This window comes from Zootermopsis nevadensis, unplaced genomic scaffold (genome assembly GCF_977971745.1).
Source record: "Zootermopsis nevadensis isolate Lab colony 2312 unplaced genomic scaffold, Znev_1.0 Znev_ptg000008l, whole genome shotgun sequence".
NCBI classification, from domain to species: Eukaryota; Metazoa; Arthropoda; class Insecta; order Blattodea; family Termopsidae; genus Zootermopsis; species Zootermopsis nevadensis.
Genome location: NW_028259140.1, coordinates 787,545 through 809,970, shown reverse-complemented (window position 1 = coordinate 809,970; position 22,426 = coordinate 787,545). Strand labels below are relative to the sequence as shown.

Below are 22,426 nucleotides of genomic sequence, written 5' to 3'. Positions count from 1 at the left end.
GACTCCACTTGTCTCACTCAAAGAACATATGTACCCTGACATCTTACAGGAACAGAGGGCTCTATCACTCAGAAATTAGATTTATTGAAATCCATGGAATAATGTAGTGTACAGTATAGCTCATATTCTTCATTATTGTCCTACTACAGTGTACAAATGAAAGGAACATTAAAGTAATACAGCTGAAGGGTATGAAAGGAAGGGGGTGGGGATGAAGACACAAAATAAATGTTCCCCAGTGAATTTCAACAGGTCTGCTAACCTGTCTGGCAAATAGAAGTCTCTTCAGGAAATCAAATATCAATACCTCAAATCACTGTTTTGATTAAAGGTACATTAAATATAGCCTCCACCTCATTTTATGATTTGCAACATTTTATATGGTGTAGGTTTACACTAACCCTATCCTCACTTAACTAATAACAGAGTTAAAAGACAGAGGTGGGGTCAAATGGGAAGCAGATCAAAAGTAATTCATTAAGAACAATAATAAAGATGGGCTTCTCAATGTTTACTAAAATGAATTTGCCACTTTAAATGGCAAAACGTGATAACTCACTGAAGTCAAAAGCAGCAACAGTTAAATAAATATTATAAAACCCACGTGATAACTGCCAGCAAAGGTCTTTACGAATTTTTTCCAGTCCATATGAAATGGTTCTTTGGTGTAAGAAACCAAACGGAATGGTGCCCAAAATGACGAAGTTAAGTAAACTAGACCCTGCGGACCACTTTAACCGCCGCAGGTGATCCGCAGCGCGCATGAGGCGGCAGAGTTACTTATCAGCAGTGGGTAAAACATTTGGCCTAAAAACAATTTCGAGCGGAAACAGATGATGCAACCACCACCTTAGCAAAGAAAACAAATGCTGCGAGCACACCAACTCTCTGAAAGCGACCGGCTGAGGTCACGCGACAACAGATGAGCAGAAACGTCCGATACTCGGCCGCCATCTTTCGCGTCGGTCACTTGATCATTGATTACATATAGCAAAAAATTAGTAGGTGGTCCCTGCAATATGTCCTTGCCATGGCCGGGTCCAGGTAGGTTATCTATGGCCAGGTCATTATAATTATTATTTCTCCTTATTATTCGTATGTTCACTCATTTTTTTTGTTTAGCTGCTTTGTGATTCATATTTTCGTTCTGTGTCTTGTGTGTTGTAACCAGATAATTTCAAATTCTTAAATTGAGACAGGTATATTTCAAACACTTTGTCTTCTTTGTGTGGTTGATTGAGGATACACATTTGTAATATCCAGTAAAGTTATCAGAAATCTTATTATAGTTCCACCACTCTTCTGTTGATTTTTGTTAACTAACACTCGGGTGTTTGATGGTGAAAAATACAATTGTTGACCTTTGTTTTTGTTCAGCCCTCTAATAATCATATAAGGGAGTTTTTCTTTTGATGCATATATTTAAGCTAAGTTTTCTTTCTGATAACGTTTGTTTGTCAGAACGTTTCTTAACTGGTGTAGTTTGGTTGTCATGTTATTTCCGCATCCCAATATAATAACATTGTAATGACATTTAGGCTTGTTGAGAACTCTATAAATTGTCTGCACACACTAGTTGGTTAAGTGGTGTGTGCAGTACTCTACTGTGCAAAGTTAGTCAAATGTCTGTGACTATTTTGTTCTGAAACTATTTGGTACCGCTCTCTGGACACTTCTTATTTTATTTCCAAAGCCCTGTTTTTGCCTGTGTATGTAGTGCATAAGAAGTATATAACAGAATTATGTTTAATTTGTAAGTTTAGAGCAGGACATTGATATCAAAATAGAAAATGATGTGGATGTTCCGAGTAAAGAAGATTCCACTGACATGAAAATGCATGAGGTTTATGTATCATCAGCATTTTCTACAAAGGAGGCCGAATCTAAGGTAAGCCTTGTTTTCAGCTGATTTTTCTGGTTTGTGTGCATACATGTACATGCCTACGTACATGAACCTATTCACATGTTCATGTTATGTCACACATAACAGGACATCAAATTCAGAGAATGTTTGCAGTTTCATTTACATCAACAACATATTTTTATTAGTTTAAAAGAAACATTTCTGTAGCTTTGTAATTTGTCTCTGTTGTACGTCTTTAGTGGCCCGGTCTTGACACGACACACAAGCTGTACAGTCTGAATTTAATAATATATGTGTGTGTGTTTAATTATTATTTTAATCTACTCATTGATACCATATATGTAATGCAGAGTAACAGAAAATATTTTGAAGCCATTAATTGAATTGGACCTCCAACAAGTATAAGAAAATAAGACCTGTTGGAACATATCAAGCATATGGCTGCATACATTAGGGCAGAGTGGTTTTTGGAACATAGCATCTTCTTGTTATTGTATGTGTGGTGACTTCTGGTTTTCTGTTCATTTCGTTCACCTGTTTTCCCTCCAGCCACAACAACCTTAGTGCACATTCCCAGTTTCACTGTAAATTTATTCAAGATTCCCATTTATGTGTCAAACATTTGATGTCTTCAGTGTTTCAACATCAGCATTACTTTGCATAGCCTAAGTCCCTATAACTTTCATCACATGCATGTCACTTTGATGATGTTCACATGGCTTAAGTACACTTCTGCCATTACAATAATTTCATACAAACAGAATAGCATTGAGATACACCATAATATAGTCAATAAAAATATACTCTGCCACATTTCTTGATTGTGCGTTATGGAACAAAAATAATTAATTTAAACTGTGTCAAGTCTGAATTAATTAGTATCTTATATGAAATGCTCTACTACTCAAAAATAGAGCTTGGATAAAAATGTAATGGTTTAAAGAAAAAGGTCCATATATGGGGATTAAATGCAAGATGCTTGTGTAAGAGGCTGTGTACGTATTACGGCATTAGTGCAGTAAGATGCAGTTGAGCAATGGAAGGTTAATGAGTTTCATTAAGGTGCACAACATGGCAACAGTTTATGGTCTTGAAATTAAGTGAAGAATTATCATGAGCTACCATTTTGTCCTGAAAATAATTAGTGTAAATTTGCAGGCATGCAGTGTTTTAATTCTGAAGTCCTGAAATTATGATATCAGAAGTTTGCAAGTTTCAGTCTGGAACCTGCCACTGTAAATACTCTCTCCTGTTTTGTGTGTGTGTGTTTGGTGCACAAGAAAAGTGCCATCTATCAGAATTATGTTTAATTCATAATTTTACAGCAGGAAATTGATATGATCGAAGTAGAAAATAATGTGGATGTTCTGAGTGAAGAAGATCCCATTGGTTTCAAAACTGACGAGGTTTGCATTCCATCAACATTTTCTGTAAAGAATGCCAAACCCAAGGTAAGCGTTGGTTTCAGCTCATTTCTGTGATTATTATTTGTGTGTGTATGTATGTACATACAAATCTGAACATGCTTAGAGGGCTTTCATTTGCATGAAATGGTTACAAAGAAACAACGTTTCTTCAGCTTAATAATGTTGCAGTTTTGTGCTCTGAACTGGATCACATTGCATGGTTCAAAGTGAATAGTCTATTCATTATCTTCACCTACTAAGTGATAACAATCAGACATAGTTGTAAAGAATGTCTGTTCCATTTCATATAATGAGAGGGAATAGCATTGACTGATTCATGTGTGGTGGTTCTACAGAACTGCACGGATTCACCGAAAGATGTACCTGGTTCAGATAGTGAGACATGTCATGACGGATATCAGGTTGTCTGTGTAAAGACAGAGGATGTCACAGATATAGAAGAGGAAGAGTACCCTGTGCTAATAGCATGTCCAGTAATAAAGGCTGAACCTGAGGTATGTTTATATAATAGAACTGTGATAGAAAGTCGTTTGTATATCGGATATCTGTATTAAACAAAGTGGTATGGAAAGAAGGGCCAGAAAAGAAATTTGACTGTCATCAGCAGTCTGAACTAGCATATCTCGGTGAGAATAAGAAATATGTTCACCACCAAGGTCAGGTGCAGACCTCATACAGAATGACAACTAAATTAACTGATGCCCCAGCACTCAAGGTCTGAGTATGGTATCAAATTAAAGATGTTTCAAGTTCCATGGGCCCCACAACATGTGTATAGTCCGCGACAGTAATCTTGTGACTAGCGTGGTGAGGAGGTGGGGTGAAGGAGGAAAGACAGCATCTGTCTTTAATGCTTCAGACTTCCTGGATTCCTTGCAAACCCCAAGATTACAGTCGCGTACTGTACATACTTCACTGAACAAACGGTTGAGACTAATATTGGCAGTTTATGATTTTTGTGGCATTTGTAGTACATCTTCCGCTATATTCTGGCTGTGTAATGGGATTTGGTAAAAGACAATTCTAATAATGTAATAGCAATTGACATCATGTACACCTTACTTTCAAAGTCATTCTTATTTATTTATAGTCTATTTAACAACACTTTCTAGTAGCATCAAGTCAGTCTTCTTCTCATTATATTTATCATAATTTTCTTTAACAGAGTCCTGTGAATGAACAACAGCTTAAACATGAGGGGCGTTTATTTTCCTGTAATGTGTGCAACAAATCATTCAGTCTGAATAGTCATCTGAAGAGACATCAGCACATACACAGTCGTGAGCGTCCATGTACATCCGATTTGAATAATAAGTCATGCAGCAAGAAGGGTCATCTGAAGAAACGTCAACACAGACACAGAAATGAGCATCCACATTTTTGTGATGTGTGTAATAAATCATTCAGCAGAAAGGGGGACCTGAAAATACATCAACGCATACACAGTGGTGAGCGTCCGTATACCTGTGAGGTGTGCAATAAGTCATTCAGTGTGAGCAGTCGCCTGAAGATACATCAACGCATACATAGTGGAGAGCGGCCACATTCTTGTGGCGTGTGTAACAAATCATTCAGTATAAAGGGGTACCTGAAGATACATCAGCGCATACATAGTGGTGAGCGTCCTTATACCTGTGATGTATGCAATACATCATTCAGTCACAATAGTCGTTTGAAGATTCATCAACGCATACACAGTGGTGAGCGTCCTTATACCTGTGATGTGTGCAATAAATCATTCAGTGAAGGGGGACACCTGAAAACACATCTGCGCATACATAGTGGGGAGCGGCCTTATTCCTGTGATTTGTGTAGTAAGTCATTCAATAGAAAGGAGGACCTGAAGATACATCAGCGCATACACAGTGTACAGCGTCCATATTCCTGTGGTGTGTGTAATAAATCATTCAGTACAAAGAGTGTTCTGAAAACACATCAGCGCACACACAGTGGAGAGCGTCCGTATTCCTGTGATGTGTGTAATAAATCATTCAGTCAAATGGGTGGTCTGAAGGAACATCAACGCATACATACAGGAGAATGTCCATATTCGTGTGATGTGTGTAATAAATCATTTAGTCGGAGTGGTCATCTGAAGAGACATCAACACATACATAGTGGTGAGCGGCCATATGCTTGTGACATGTGCAATAGGTCATTCAGTAGGAAGGAGGACCTGAAAACACATCAGCGTATACACAGTGGTGAGCGTCCGTATTCCTGTGGAGTGTGTAATAAGTCATTTGGGCGGAGGAGTTATCTGAAGAAACATCAAAACATGCATGGTGAGGAGCACCCAAATCCTGTGATATAATTAATAATTCAATTGGAGTAGTTGTCCGAAGAGACGTTAAAGCATCATGATCTGAATAATCATCGGTGATGTATAGTTTGTGGTGTGAATGGAGAAATGTGTTGCAGCAAAGAAGAAAGTTTTGGTTAAAAAAATAGTGAAACTGAAGTGCTTTAAGGATTCCAGCAAAACTTACATTAGTTTTTATTAACATACTTGTGTAAAAATAGATTTCTTGAGTTTAGATGATTTTTTACAGAAAAAAGTATTTTATATTTTGAATTTTAGAAGTAGATAATTATTGATCATTCAGTCACTTCGGTTATGGCCGAGACTCATTTGTTCATTTGGTTAATGGCTGATCAGTATGTTGTGTTATAAAAGGCTTCACCATTTCAGTCTCCCGAGTTATGTGTAGAAAGAAGGAATTAGAAGTATGTGAAGCATCTCGTGTCTGACCAGCCACTGACCAAAAATAAGAGATTTTTGAGCCTGAATCCAGTGAACAGGTTCTTATTCAACATTGTTCTTTCTTTACATTAATGAATCAACAAAATTAAATAAGTCATAATCACTCTTCATTATGTTTTGATCACTTGTGTTAATTCTATTCAGATTTGCAGAGCTATTCAGTTTCACAATTTATTCTAAAGAATTAAATTTTGTGTGACGTCCACTGTGTATATATTGGTGTGGTCATAACTCCTGTCTAAAAAAATTCTATGGGAAGACTGACCACCTCCCCTTTTTCGTCTTCACTCTCCTTTTACCTTATTATGAGGCAGTGAAGTCGTTTCTGGTTTGTAGGAAATATCACTTCATGAGATTAAAGTAAAATGTGCTGAAATCTCATCAATTGTGTTGCACGAAGATAATTCGTATCATGAAATAGAATTGTTCATCTAGCAATATAAGTTGTAGTCAGAAATACTAACATTTCATACTTAACATTTCTGTTACTGATTTGTACAGATCTACTGTTACACCAAACCTTTCACTGCCCACTGACAAAGATACTGGGTTTGTCGCTATCAAAGATTTCAGTTGTAAGCTACAGAGACTTAACTCTGATGAACATGAAACCTGAAGGATCGTTGAAAGTCTTGAAACGTACACGAAGGATTAGAATGTAATGCACAGTACATGATCATTTTTGCTGTCCATAATTATTATCTGTTTTTTGTTATAAGGAATCCAGAGATTAGCTTTCATAACAGGAATTCTGTAGTTTTCCTAGTCCCCCCCAGGTAGATGCTGAGACAGTACCATAAACAGGGCCATGACTGCGTCCGTCCATATCTTACACTAATTCACTATTCACTGTCATTCTACAGATCAGTATGGTATATGTACGACTGAATGTGTCCTTGAATAAAATGCAATAATGAAATAAAAATAAATGTCAAATGCAAAATATCCTAAAAAGATGTCCACACAGCAGCAACTTTGGAGGCTGCTCGTCAGTCAATTGCTCACCACTGAACTGTACCACAAAGCTAATGGCGGTCATTTTTAACACCCACACTAGATTTTGTGATTTACCGAGTGTACTGCTAACAAATGTAATGGTTTAGTTTATTAAATGTTTTTATTTAATTCACTGAGTGTTTATATACTTTAATTTAGAATCCCATCTACAAACTTACGACCCAGCTGGCTTCTTTCCTCAAGATTTTTCAACCTAATTTTGTATAGATTTCTTAACTGATGCCCTGTCGTAAGACAGAACACTTAATAATAAAAGCCATACATAAATAACAGGCAACAAAACTATTTGGAGAGTAATATTCTCAATAGTCATTGTTGGCCCAAGGTTAAGTCAACTTCTAATAACTTCAGACTTATGTCAATTGTGGTCTTTTGGGTTGTGATACATTGCCTTTTAGGTACCAGAGTTACAAACTGTTAAGAGTATTACATAACCTGCAAAGGACCACAAGTGGGTAACACTGAGGCAATATTTTCATCTAAAATGTTGGTAACCACCCACTAGGTCATGACATGTCATATCTTTCTGAGCAGCCTCTTTCAATATGCCTATTCTGTCTGTTGCTACCATAATCTGTTGCTTGCTAATCACGAGCATGTTATAAAATAACTCAATCCCGCAATGTGTTCTTGTACCCAAACGGTAATAGTCTCTACAAACCTCTAATTAAATTACTTGGCTAATAAAATATTCTCGGTGCCGAATGATTTTCTGCATATGGACACTTGTTCTCGAGTCTACTACGTATTTAGCCGTGTCTTCTTTTTTATTTTTAAGTTTCATTTCTACTTCCCGGCCTCTTAAAGCCACTGGCGCATACTGCCACAACATAACAGCGTATAGTTATACGGAACGCGAAAATGTGGACCCAGGTTTGTGCTCCAAATATTTAACACAGTAAAGTCAATGAAATTGGGCCCAACGCATTGCGTGGCTCAGGGGGTGCGGACACTTTAGACGCCCAGCATGAGAACGGCACCGAATAGTCTGGTGTCTGGGAAACCGAAAGTAGTCATTGATTGTATATAGTAGTAAGTAGATGGCTAACCGAACCCGAATAAACCAAAGCCCTCCACCGGACCCTGTCCTTGGCCAACAAAATCCAGTCTCCTTCAACTCCTATTTCCCACAGATCCCGCCTGACATTATCCTCCCATCTACGTCTAGGTCTTCCCAGCGGTGTCTTGCCCTCAGGCTTCCCAACCAATACCCGGTGCACACCTTTTGTCACATCCATGCGCGCTACATGCCCAGCCCATCCCATTCTTCTAGATTTAATCAACCTGTTAATATTGGGGGAGGTTTACACATTTTTAAGCTCAACATTTTGCAGTTTTCTCCATGCCCCATCGTCTTCCCTCCTAGGACCAAATATCATAATATTCTCAAACACCTGCAATCTGTGTTCCTCCCTCAGAGTGTAACACCATGTTTCGCACCCATACAAGACAACAGGCAAAATTATTCATTCGTATAATTTAAAATTCAGGTTCTTTGAAATCAGACGGGAAGACAGAATATTTTGAACTGAGAAGTAGCAAGCATTTGTATATAGTACAGAAAAAAAATATATATATATATATATATATATATATATATATATATATATATATATGAACCGTGCAAACGAGAGTCCATTTACTTGAGTATAAGTTGGCAGAAATGTGTCCATTCCATATCGTTTTTGTTTGTCATTGTCTTTAACTACGCACTGAATTTCTACTCAAGTTTCCTGTGATTCTATCTTTCATTCTGTGTATGTTTTGTAGTGTATTAATTCAATTCTCCTCAATTTAGCCAACGTTATTTTAAACATTTAATTTCACCTTGGAGTCTTACTTTGTTTGGGATTTACATATATTTTTCCCAGTAGTTATCCCCCAGGCGTCATAATCGTATTTGAAGGTGTCTTCTGTTTTTATATGTATTTTTAAGATGTGTTTATTTTCATAACCTTTGTTGTTGAGCACGTGGGGCGAGTTAATGTGGTTGCGTACATATAATGGGCGGTTCGAGGTTTCGATTATGCACTTTCATAGTTCCTTTTCTGCCAGCAAACATTTATAAAAATCTCACAAATTGTGTATTTATATATTTTCGACTTGTAAAATCTATGTCGACAGTATTATGTGCTCTGAGAAGTGTACCAGTTTGTTGTTTGTCGTATCTATAAAATTTTCCCATAATAATGATGTGATTAAACACTTTAGTGTCAGCTTATTTCCTTTCAGGACCTAGCAAATTTTCCAAGTTTTATCAGTTATCACAGATAAAAAGTTGTATCACTGATTCTTGTCAGTACTTTCATACACAACCCTCAAATCAAGATGAGTGATGAACATGTTTTACACTTGCAAAAGAATATCCAGTTTGTTACAACAAGAATGCCAAAAATTATACTGCAGAGAGTTGAAGAAATATTTCCATCTCTGAATGGGACCTCGGTGAGTGTTTAAGTTTGTGTGCACAGAAATGAATGTTACAAACAATGCCAAAAGGAAGTTATATTTTATAAGAAGCACGTGTTATTTTAAAATTGTCATCTTCTCAGTTTAACAATATCAATTGTGCACATTAAAATGGTTTAGTGCAGCATTTCTCAACCTCTGGTACACGTACCAATGTTAAGTGGTACTAAAAACTAAGTAAGAAAATAAAAAGATAATATTAACATAAATAGGTTTTTCCAGAACTCATTTGGTTAGTGGTACATTTGATGTGTTAAATTAGAATTAGTGGTATGCCAGCAAAAAAGGGTGAGAACCCCCGGTTTAGTGTGTTCATATGACATCAGACGTTTATAAGTTCCAGCATGGATATGCTTTGTAATACTGCATATGGAGTCAATGCACAAGAGATGTATATAATCTCAAATAAATGAAATATTTATAATATTTCTACAGAATGTTGATACAATCAAAGTAGAAAATGAGGATGCTCCAAGAGAAGAAGATTCCACTGATGTGAGAACTGAAGAGGTTTACATACCATCAGCATCTTCCATAATTAAAATGGAACCTGAGGTAAACCTTCTTATTTTCAGATGAGTTTTTATAGTTTGTGCACATCCATGCATGCGCTTATGTTTTTGCAGTACAAGTTAAAAATGTGACACCCAAAACAGAATGTTTACAGTAGTTTCATTTACATCGAAATAATATATTTACTCACAAAATAGTTAAAAAAACAACATATGTGCAGCTTCATAATTTTGTTCTGCTGTAGTTTTATAGTGGCCCATTTTTGTCCGAACAGAAATTGCATAGTCTTAATTGAGTAACGTATGAGTCTGTATTGTCATTTGAATTTACAAAGTGGCAGCATATGTCAGATAAAGAGTAATACAAAATATTTCAAAGCCAAGTAATAAAAGTGGGCCTGTGACAAGAATAATTAAAAACAAAGTATTGAAATGTATTGCAGATTCAATATAAGTTATGTATTCCTAATTGTAGAGACTAAATTGATATATGACATTTGTAATTTGCCTGTCCAGCTTCCCATCTGATGCTGACATTTCTAAATTCTTGGTAAAAGGGCAAAATTAATTAATTTAATGAATTAGTATCTTATATGAAGTGTTCTGCTACTCAAAAATAGAGCTTGGATGAAAATGTAATGGTTTAAAGAAAAAGGTCCATATATGGGGATTAAATGCAAGATGCTTGTGTAAGAGGCTGTGTACGTATTACGGCATTAGTGCAGTAAGATGCAGTTGAGCAATGGAAGGTTAATGAGTTTCATAAAGGTGCACAACATGGCAACAGTTTATGTTCTGGAAATTAAGTGAAGAATTATCATGAGCTACCATTTTGTCCTGAAAATAATTAGTGTAAATTTGCAGGCATGCAGTGTTTTAATTCTGAAGTCCTGAAATTATGATATCAGAAATTTGCAAGTTTCAGTCTGGAACCTGCCACTGTAAATACTCTCTCCTGTTTTGTGTGTGTGTGTTTGGTGCACAAGAAAAGTGCCATCTTACAGAATTATGTTGAATTCATAATTTTACAGCAGGAAATTGATATGATCGAAGTAGAAAATAATATGGATGTTGTGAGTGAAGAAGATCCCATTGGTTTCAAAACTGACGAGGTTTGCATTCCATCAACATTTTCTGTAAAGAATGCCGAACCCAAGGTAAGCGTTGGTTTCAGCTCATTTCTGTGATTATTATATGTGTGTGTATGTATGTACATACAAATCTGAACATGCTTAGAGGGCTTTCAATTGCATGAAATGGTTACAAAGAAACAACGTTTCTTCAGCTTAATAATGTTGCAGTTTTGTGCTCTGAACTGGATCACATTGCATGGTTCAAAGTGAATAGTCTATTCATTATCTTCACCTACTAAGTGATAACAATCGGACATAGTTGTAAAGAATGTCTGTTCCATTTCATGTAATGAGAGGGAATAGCACTGACTGATACTGTGTGGTGGTTCTACAGAACTGCACGGATTCACCGAAAGATGTACCTGGTTCAGATAGTGAGACATGTCACGATGGATATGAATTTGTCCGTGTAAAGACAGAGGATGTCACAGATGTAGAAGAGGAGGTGTACCCTGTGTTATTAGCATGTCCAGTAATAAAGGCTGAACCTGAGGTATGTTTATATAATAGAACTGTGATAGAAAGTCGTTTGTATATCGGATATCTGTATTAAACAAAGTGGTATGGAAAGAGGGGCCAGAAAAGAAATTTGACTGTCATCACTAGTCTGAACTGGCATATTTACCACATTTTGCTATCTCAGTGAGAAAAAAAATATGTTGACCACCAAGGTCAGGTGCAGACCTCATACAGAATGACAACTAAATTAACTGATGCCCCAGCACTCAAGGTCAGAGTATGGTATCAAATTGAAGATGTTTCAAGTTCCAAGGGCCCCACAACATGTGTATAGTCCGCTACAGTAATCTTGTGACTTTCGTGGTGAGGAGGTGGGGTGAAGGAGGAAAGACAGCGTCTGTCTTTAATGCTTCAGACTTCCTGGATTCCTTGCAAGTCGCAAGATTACAGTTGCGTACTGTACATACTTCACTGAACAAAGAGTTTAGAGTAATATTGGCGGTTTATGATTTTTGTGGCATTTGTAGTACATCTTCCGCTAAATTCTGGTTGAGTAATGGGATTTGGTAAAAGACAATTCTAATAATTTAATAGCAATTGACATCATGTACACCTTGCTTTCAAAGTCATTCTTATTTATTTATAGTCTATTTAACAACACTTTCTAGTAGCATCAAGTCAGTCTTCTTCTCATTATATTTATCATAATTTTCTTTAACAGAGTCCTGTGAATGAACATCAGCTTAAACATGAAGGGCGTTCATTTTCCTGTAATGTGTGCAACAAATCATTCAGTCTGAGTAGTGGTCTGAAGAGACATCAACGCATACACAGTGGTGAGCGTCCTTATACCTGTGATGTTTGCAATAAATCATTCAGTCTGTATAGTCATCTGAAGAGACATCAGCACATACACAGTCGTGAGCGTCCATGTACATCCGATTTGAATAATAAGTCATGCAGCAAGAAGGGCCATCCGAAGAAACGTCAACACAGACACAGAAATGAGCATCCACATTTTTGTGATGTGTGTAATAAATCATTCAGCAGAAAGGGGGACCTGAAGATACATCAGCGCATACACAGTGGTGAGCGTCCTTATACCTGTGGTGTATGTAATACATCATTTAGTAAAAAATGTCTTTTGAAGATTCATCAAGGCATACACAGTGGTGAGCGTCCTTATACCTGTGATGTGTGCAATAAATCATTCAGCAGAAAAGGGCACCTGAAGATACATCAGCGCATACACAGTGGTGAGCGTCCTTATACCTGTGGTGTGTGTAATAAATCATTCAGTACAAAGAGTGTTCTGAAAATACATCAGGGCATACACAGTGGTGAGCGGCCTTATTCCTGTGATGTATGCAATAAATCATTTAGTCAAAAATGTCTTTTGAAGATTCATCAAGTCACACACAGTGGTTAGCGGCTATATATATCCAATTTGAATAATAAGTAATGCAGCAAGAAGGGTAATCTGGAGATACATCAACGCTTACATAGTGGAGAGTATCCACATTCTTGTGGCGTGTGTAATAAATCATTCAGTATAAAGGGAACACCTGAAAACACATCAGCGTATACACAGTGGTGAGCGTCCGTATTCCTGTGAAGTGTGTAATAAGTCATTTGGGCGGAGGAGTTATCTGAAGAAACATCAAAACATGCATGGTGAGGAGCACCCAAATCCTGTGATATAATTAATAATTCAATTGGAGTAGTTGTCCGAAGAGACGTTAAAGCATCATGATCTGAATAATCATCGGTGATGTATAGTATGTGGTGTGAATGGAGAAATGTGTTGCAGCAAAGAAGAAAGTTTTGGTTAAAAAAATAGTGAAACTGAAGTGCTTTAAGGATTCCAGCAAAACTTACATTAGTTTTTATGAACATACTTGTGTAAAAATAGATTTCTTGAATTTAGATGATTTTTTACAGAAAAAGTATTGGTTAATGGCTGATCAGTATGTTGTGTTATAAAAGGCTTCACCATTTCAGTCTCCCGAGTTATGTGTAGAAAGAAGGAATTAGAAGTGTGTGAAGCATCTCGTGTCTGACCAGCCACTGACCAAAAATAACAGATTTTTGAGCCTGCATCCAGTGAACAGGTTCTTATTCAACATTGTTCTTTCTTTACATTAATGAATCAACAAAATTAAATAAGTCATAATCACTCTTCATTATGTTTTGACCACTTGTGTTAATTCTATTCAGATTTGCAGAGCTATTCAGTTTCACAATTTATTCTAAAGAATTTAATTTTGTGTGAGGTCCACTGTGTATATAATGGTGTGGTCATAACTCCTGTCTAAAAAAATTCTATGGGAAGACTGACCACCTCCCCTTTTTCGTCTTCACTCTCCTTTTACCTTATTATGAGGCAGTGAAGTCGTTTCTGGTTTGTAGGAAATATCACTTCATGAGATTAAAGTAAAATGTGCTGAAATCTCATCAATTGTGTTGCACGAAGATAATTCGTATCATGAGATACAATTGTCCACCGAGTAATAAAAGTTGTAGTCAGAAATACTATTTTAAATTATAAATACAGTCAGAAAGCTTAATTTAAAACCACACACACAACATATTGAACAGACGGAAGCCTGAGAGGTGAATATATAACAGTCACCAAAAGAAAGAAACACTGACAACTTTCATTATAATTACTGTATGTAACTTGTATTTATTTCATAATTATGTATTTGTATTAGTTATTCCTCAATATTAGATCAGAAACTGAAACTTGTACTCTGTTTAAAATATTCATAAATATATGAGCATACATTTTATATTTCACCCTCTGGTCCATCCTACATTCCATCCAAATGTCTTCACGTCAAAAGAGCTGTAGGGGTGGCAACTCTGTTGTGACATAACCCTTTGAATCTCAGAGGCCAGTGCCTAATTAGGTAATATAACGAGAAATAGTTTTGGCGAAGCTATTTTCAGTGCCAAAAGATGTCAGACTGCTGTTGCAACAGTGGTACATGTACAGCAAACTCCGCTATTTGCATTAATTTTATTTACAGTATACATTCATTGTTCTCTGGGGCTTGGCCTCCTACTGAGCTGAATGTCCCATTTTCGAAAGTTACTTCCACCGATGATTAATTATTAACGATAAAAGTTTTGTTTCTAATTAACATTTTCAAAGTACCTGTTCATAAGGAAATTAAATTTACAAATATACTGATGGGCAAGACGTGGCTTTCACATTTTAAAGCAATGTCAAGCCCCAAAAATTTGATTGCACATATTAATGCACATGTTTAAGATGGCACAAATAAGCCGAAGTGCACTTCCTGGAATGTTGAGTTTAGTAGGAGTGTGCGAGGCCTGCATTCTAAAACTCCCAGGATTAAAAAAATCCCGACGTTTATAGTACCAAGAGAGTGTCAGTGGTTCAACGGAACACGACAAAGTTAAAATTAACATTTTAATGGACAGCAAAGTGGCTAAATGCACTTTGGAAAGAAATAATTTTTGTTTGTTTTTGTTCAAAAAACAACATTTCAGATGCTGGCTCTGCTGCCATTATCCTGTAACACTAAAAAAACTAATTTGCTGCACCCACTGGATGCAGCTTGTCTCAATTCCCAGAAAATATCCAAAAACATGTATCAAGTTAACAACAAAACTTTGTGATGATGAAATAATTGTGAATTGTTGAAGACGTAGCCCCTCCGCTTTGTATTCTGGATGTCCTGTGCTCAAGTACTGGACTGCAGATGAGCTGTCCTGGTTTTTGTTACTTCCTCCAGGTATCTGCAGGCGTAGTACCTTCAGATAAATCACAGATTTATATCATTTTCACTGACTGTCAAAATTTAACTTGGGCTAGTGATGACATGAGTTACCTGAACCATTGTCACATTATAGACTGCGAAACTTTTTGATGGACTTTAAGCCCTCCATTTTACAATTCTTATACATGATGTTAAGGCAAATGTAAGAAGTATTCTTGTGATAAAATGTTGAGTTAATTGAATCATGTTTAGTTGCAACTCTGTTAGAAAAATTATTTTAAGAATGACTATTTCGGACATTAAATTTCAGAAACTGAATCCAGGCATTGCTATTATTACAGACAAGTGAATAATTTAGGAAAATACAGAACATCTCTTCAGTTAATTAGTTTTCGGATTTTCTCTTTTGTGTTCTATAAAAAAATAACTAAAATCTGTGCAGTTATATATAGTTGTGAGCTTTTAATTTGGGTCATTTGGAAAGTAACAGTTGCTTTTTGGAAATTGAACCCAATTCAACACAAGAGCTTAGTTTCTGCTTACTACTGAATGCTGTAACTGAGAGCCTGAAATGTAAGTGGAAGGCCAGAAAGTCACCAACATACGACACATGACATCGCTAACATGAAAACAAATTTAAGGTTGCTAGGTTACAGGTTCAGATTGAAATGGCAGGATTTGTAAGAGGGAACTTTTTGGAAAGCTAAATACTGAATGCATTTAAAGCTGTGAATGAGGATTTGGTGACCAGGAAATTATTTAAAATTATCAGGTTCATCCTGTTTGGCCAAGGAACGATGCATCCCCATAATTTCTAAATTATCATATTCACGAATACAACTCTGTGGTCACAAAACAGAGGTCTGACAGAAGTTTATATGATCACACATCCATTGGTTGGCCAAAATATCTAAACGTTTTTTCATCATTCTGAACATTTTTGGTCACCTTGTCAAAATTATCAATTCTGTACATTCATGGAAGCAAATAATTGGCACTTTTATGAGTACGACAGAGTGTCACTATTATGAAACTAAAACAATCCCCCTTGCCCGTGTTTTTTAAAGACCACCTATTAATGTCATCATGTCGTCTGCAAGGAATTGTCCAAATTACCTGAATGATATTAATCAAAATCGATGGATCACATCTTCGTAAAATACTGCCCAGACATTTTCATTATAATTTCCACGTCATTTATCTGCATAAGTCGACTCTCCTATTCAAATCCTCACAACCAATGGAATCAAAAATTGTACATGGAGAAAATAAGACACACGAACACGTGTCAACAGGCGTCGCGAAATAACATTTCAACGTTTAAAGAATAATTAACATGGGCAAATCACGAATTATAACCGCACACAGATGGAACAGTGTGACCAAAATGGACGGTCTTCCGTCAAAGTAAAACCGAACACCAATTTCGGGAGTGCATCGTTCTTTGTTACACCCGCTCGCCACGTTGAGGCACAGGATATGAGCGGGTCCTGTAACACACAAACAAACAAAACGACTTCTGTAAGAACGGTTCAACAATCATTCATTGGAAGTAAGAACACGAACGCAGAAAACTTACCTGTGTTGTTTGTTGACCCCCATGGCTCATCTCTTCTGCTGTGCGCACGCGCAGAGTTCAGTAGCCATTTATGATGACGAACAGCTGAGAGCAGGATTTGCTCACTGCAGTTGTCCGTTTTGACAAGCGCAACATTCGAGGTGACACAACTGAAGGGCATCCACTTCGGCGAATGAAAACCCAGAAGGCTTATCGAACTGACAATCATCGACTAAAATTTGTCGTGATTTTACGATGTCGCAATAAGATCGGTAATGAAACGAGAACACGAAAGCACTTGCTTTGTAGTAGACGGTCGCGTTTGCTCAAGACAAAATTCATATTTATCGCGCTGGAATGATGGGTCACTGAATCGAAAATCGAAACGTCGGAAACGAGGACCAAACAACGTCGAACCTCTCTCACTTACCTTTATTCTGTCACTTACCTTTTGTCCCGTGGAAGAAGTTCGCCGTCCTGAAGAAGGAAGGGAAAAAAACAGCAACACGGATTCGCGGCCCGGAACAACACACGAAACCAAAGCGCATTATTCCGTCGGCGAAGTTTTCGTTCATGTAAAATCCTAACTCCGGCGCGAATTCCGCGATTCTCGCTGACAAATGAAACGTAAAATGTTCGTGTAACTGATCTGCGTTCGATAACGCAGAATTACGCTTTATACTTCACTCATGTAATCCGTTTCTTAAGAAGAAACACAATCGATGTCTTTCTCTAACGTCGAATAACCTGTAATTGAGTTCACAGAATAAAACACACAACAAAACATAATATTTCTCTTCAGAATTCCTGATAATAAATAACCTTACAGATTCAGACAAATCTTTCAGCACTGAAGCGAAAGACTGAAGAACCAAAATTTGTATTTTGGCTTTACTGAATCTTTTTCCTTGCAATGCGAGTTATTCAAAGGAAGAGAATGCAAAAGTTTCTTTTTTCCTCTCTCCTTCTCGCATTGATTTCATTGGTCGTGCCGACCGAACCTGTCAAGTTGTGCACCCTGAGATAAAAAAAAACACACAGAAATATCAAACCCTCCTAACTGAACGTCCATTGCCATGGACACAAAAGCTAAGTTTACGCGACCTAACATGGGCACCTATCGGGGAGGGCAGGGAGGACTCTTACAAACTATAAAAAAAAGTATACAGTGCACAGGGTGGCCAACTTGACCTTAACCTAACATGCCCTCAGTCGTGGCGGGCGCCGCGTCAAATACAAGTTGCCTGGCACGGACCGACGTGGTTATCGTTGGCAACCTGGGGCCTGGCTGCTCTGATAAGACCGTGCCGATGCTATGGCGTACAAGATTTGCCGCAAGCACCCTGCCCATCCTCCAGCGGATGGGTCCTCAACCTCTAGGGGTTCGGCCGACACTGGTTTGGTTTTAACTTTACTGTTTGCGCGTTGCTCCGTCCGCCTTGGTCCATGGTTCGAAGTCTCTCGCTGGCACAACACAACCACAAATACTCAGAGGGCCGCTTCACTCACACACAGACTTTACACTCTTTCGAAACTCTGAGCCAAGAACACCACCTAATCTTTACTAAACACTAAACACTTCGAAATCCCTGACGAGTAAATATTCACCTATATTTCCTGGTTTATCGAAAATCGTACCGCAATGACCAGAGCCTGCCTGCCAGTAATATTCCGCGCGAGTTAATTACGAAATTTCGACATGTCTGTTAGTTCGCGATGAATGCGGTCGCCATCGAATTCGGCAAGTTACATGATCGTGTAACATGGCCTTTTAGTGTGAGAACATCACAGCCATAAATAAATCAATATGGTTACGATTGGCTAGACATTTAGACAGCATACATTACACGATGCGTATAAAATATAAGCTTTGGGGGGGGGGCTCTTCAATGAACAGGCAAACAATTTTAAAAAGATTTGTTGCTGATGTCTGCAAATCTCAGTTTAACAATAACAAAACAGTTCAGATGCCGCGCTCCGTCCAACACTGGTTGCAATCATAAGCTCCTCTGATCAAAAACCTTCTCCTCTTTGCCTGTTTTCGTGATTTTATTCAGTTTCACATAGCAATCGTAACAGAAGACGGCTGTCCGACGTGTGAACGATGAATTATTTAAAGCTGCCGTTTCAAAGTTTTCATCTTTTCTAGCGCAACACAAATTATAAACTAAAGGAACATCTACTACGTAAGTTCATCCTCTAGAGTAACTTAAATTATTCTCCACTCGAAGCATGATGTTGAACGACTTATTAACTAATCCCTAGACTATATGACAACGATGTATCAGTTGAAGGAGTTTCTTTCCTGTGATTACATCAAGAAGGCCACGCCCAAGGAATTTGAACCTAGCACAAAACTTTGACACAGAAACACGTGACACGAGCTAAGGGGCCTCGGAGTGGAGGAGAATATTATTAAAACGGAGTTAAGATCCGAATTTAAATTAAATGGTTCGGACTAGGGGGTAGAATTTCGGTTTTTCTGGTGACGAGAATGAACTTCCGTGTTCTTTTGTGGTAGTGAATTTCCCGAAAACGTTATAATGTATGAAGACGTGGAAGAGAATCGAGATGTCGAAACAGGGCTCTGTCTCATGGGACAGAGATCTTCAGAGTCAAGATGTAAATTAATGTTTCGGTAACATTTTAAGAGCTCCTATTGAAAAAACGCACGAGAAATGTCAGGATAAGATAACACATTATATGGAAGCTGTGACCAATATTCGGAAACTTCACTGTGGTAATTATGGCGGAAGAAACCTGTTGGCAACTTCAGAACAAAACACTTTACATAGAAGGTTCTGTCCCACTACCCCTCACACTTAACATATTCAGCGATATTTTTAATATTATCATTATCCTGTTTATAATCTTTGAATGTGTGTTTGGGGATGCCTTTGGTCCCATTTATTTACTCTCTTGATTTCGATTGAAATTCATTCTTAAGCTCTTTCAATAAACGAAATTTAAAATTTGTTTAAATTCAAAAAAGCAACGGATGACAGGAGGCACACATGAACGTACAAATCATGAAAAGTTAGTGTTTGCCGGCTATCCTGACAGAAGGAAACCCCCACATGCAAAAGAAGTAAGTAAGTAAGAAAGAAAGAAAGAAAGAAAGAAAGAAAGAAAGAAAGAAAGAAAGGAAGAATTACTAGCTTTGTTATTGTGTTAGTCATGCAGAAGGGTGCACGATTCATGTGTGGAATCTGCCATCAAATAATTTTACATCAAAGGCTGACGTCATCTCAATGTTTAATATACGTGACGTCATTATCCCTGCCAGAATTATATACGTGTTCATAATAACTGCAGCAGCAGATTTAACAGTTAATGCTCTTACTCAGTCACTACCTAACAACCTTGGCTACAATGGGGAATAATATGTTGGTGCAGGCTAACATGTTTTAAGTTTTGTACAAATCCTGAATACGACGAACCGAACTTTTTAAACACACTGTAGTTCAGACTTCGTAGACGAGAAAAGAACGTGCATAGGATTACTGACTCTAGGGATAATGGGAATATTTTCCACAAGAGTGCAGGAAAAGATGTAAAGAAAATGGTGAGATGTAACAACTCATTTAACGTGTCGACCTTAAGGGATGGAATGGTGCAGACATCCTAAGAAAAGAATTTCACATTCCTCAAGTGCATTTAGCCTTTTTCATTTAATCACAGGAAGACAATTGTCCGTCATTCTATTGCACGCATCCCAAATCTGGAACATCCCAATAGTGCCTACGACTTAACTTTGGCGCATTAATGCCCTAATTTCAGCATCAGCACACTAGTGCCCTAATTTGAGCATCAGCACATTAGTGCTCTAATCTCAGCATCAGCACACTAGTGCTCTAATTTCAGCATCAGCACATTAGTGCTCACATCCTTATGCAGCTTCGAAAATAAAGTATAATATAATATACAATTATTAATTAATTACGCGCTGAGAAACTGGATAAAAACACGAAATCTTCTGTAAAAGAAAAGGGTAACAGCTCGGGAATCAATCCGAGAGCCTTCCGGATGCAACAAGCAGTGAGATGAGCGAGGTAATTTTACGGTAATGTCACATGTAAATAGCTGATTATAAATATGAACAACAAAACTATTTAATATTAGCAATGACATCTGAGTGCATCATAACCCTAATGGATTGAAATGTACTCATCAAATTATATGAAACCGAACTGACATAATATTATCACAATAATTATTTAAGTATATCCTAAAGTACATTTATTTTTATTTGCATGAAAATATGGCAATAACTTTATAATGGGACCACTGAACTCTTAGACTAAATCATAAGAATGACAATCATCAATTAATGTTCTACAGTAATTTGATTCCCAAACGTTTGCCAGAATTTTGAAGACAAACTTCTAGAAACTTTGCAAAACTCGTCCATTATTAATATGTAATATGATTCAGATGAGCTTGAATATTCATGTTGGCGAAAAAATACAGCACTCGGAAAAATCAAAATGTCTACTCTTTGGCAAATAATTACTTATTCATATTAATGTGCACTCGGTACAGTTCCTATAGGCTATGTGAATTACAAAGCCACTGGTCGGCAGTAATTTTGTGTATGTGTTTAAAAGGCGACAAACAGATTTAATATTTTGGAAAAGTCGAAATTATTTCAAATTACGAAACTGTTACAACGTTTTTAATGAACACTTCTTCATTGTTTCACACGACCTAATTTGCATACACCACGAACTACTTTCTACCCAACTACACAAACCAAAGTGAAGTAGCTTTTGGACGTGTCCCAGAACATTTAACTTGTTTCTATTAACGCGAAATCACAATTAATTTTACGTGATCCATTTAATACAACTTAAGAACACTAGTTGCTTATTCTACAATACCAGATTCGTACGCTGTAGGCAAGAATCGACAGCAGGCAGGCACTCACGTCTTATCTCAACGAAGCCTAATGGCCCTCTGATATTACTACGCGATTAAAAAAAATGAAGAGCGGTTTCGCCCGTAAGATGTCACCCCACCTGACATCCAGTGACGGTTCATGTTACGTCTACCAAACAGACGGCATTTAATGATCAAAACAATGCAGTAAGTGCAGACGTCACTAAATATATTTAGTACGCCTATTATTTGGGTTTTAAAATTCGACAAACACAAACAATTATATAAATTTTTAACCTGGGGTAAGTGACGTCACAACCAGACAAGCAAATGACGCGCCACGGTTCTCAGGCTTTGCTAATATGTATCCCTCCGCTGTTACTAACCGAGTATCCAATGTTTCAAGCTTTTCAGCACAAAAGCATTCGTCCAAAACGCAAAATGTAGGCGTTTGTGACAGTGCATAAATTCCATTGACCAAATTTCGGGTCTTAAATAATCTAAACACAAGAGAATTATTGAACATACCTTTAATTGAAAACATCCAAGTTTCCCAGTTAAAATCTGAGGGTCCACAAAATTGAGCCATCGTAGGT

The 22,426-nt window shown here is 37.3% G+C and overlaps 2 protein-coding genes across 3 annotated transcripts; one reads left to right on the top strand and one right to left on the bottom strand.

The window, feature by feature from the left end:
• Positions 1–926: 926 nt before the first annotated feature.
• Positions 927–14,908, top strand: LOC110839419 (uncharacterized). Its single transcript, XM_087345356.1, has 11 exons — positions 927–1,044; positions 1,764–1,888; positions 3,190–3,315; positions 3,627–3,785; positions 4,457–5,596; positions 6,919–6,922; positions 9,351–9,517; positions 9,977–10,096; positions 11,085–11,210; positions 11,521–11,679; positions 12,367–14,908. The coding sequence occupies exons 1-11, from the start codon at positions 1,020–1,022 to the stop codon at positions 13,072–13,074; spliced, it is 2,859 nt and encodes a 952-aa protein (XP_087201482.1). The 5' UTR covers positions 927–1,019; the 3' UTR covers positions 13,075–14,908.
• On the bottom strand, positions 14,312–17,148 carry LOC147874437 (uncharacterized). 2 transcript variants are annotated; one of them, XR_015534088.1, is made up of 3 exons: positions 16,974–17,148; positions 16,654–16,884; positions 14,312–15,428 (listed from the first exon to the last, which is right to left on the bottom strand). XR_015534088.1 is itself a non-coding variant. In XM_087344789.1 (2 exons), exons 1-2 carry the CDS (start codon positions 17,131–17,133, stop codon positions 16,715–16,717), a joined length of 330 nt encoding a protein of 109 aa, XP_087200915.1. In that variant the 5' UTR covers positions 17,134–17,148; the 3' UTR covers positions 14,312–16,714. The 2 variants fall into 2 exon arrangements, 1 of the variants encoding a protein (XP_087200915.1); XM_087344789.1 differs by having other exon boundaries at positions 14,312–16,884.
• Positions 17,149–22,426: the final 5,278 nt, after the last annotated feature.

Coding starts and splice junctions, on each gene's coding strand:
- LOC110839419 (XM_087345356.1), top strand. CDS start 1,020: ATGTCCTTGCCATGGCCGGGTCCAG. Junction 10,097..11,084: donor TAATTAAAATGGAACCTGAG/GTAAACCTTCTT, acceptor ATAATTTTACAG/CAGGAAATTGATATGATCGA. Junction 11,680..12,366: donor TAATAAAGGCTGAACCTGAG/GTATGTTTATAT, acceptor TTTCTTTAACAG/AGTCCTGTGAATGAACATCA.
- LOC147874437 (XM_087344789.1), bottom strand. CDS start 17,133: ATGCCCTTCAGTTGTGTCACCTCGAATGTTGCGCTTGTCAAAACGGAC. Junction 16,885..16,973: donor GGGGTCAACAAACAACACAG/GTAAGTTTTCTG, acceptor TGTGTGTTACAG/GACCCGCTCATATCCTGTGC.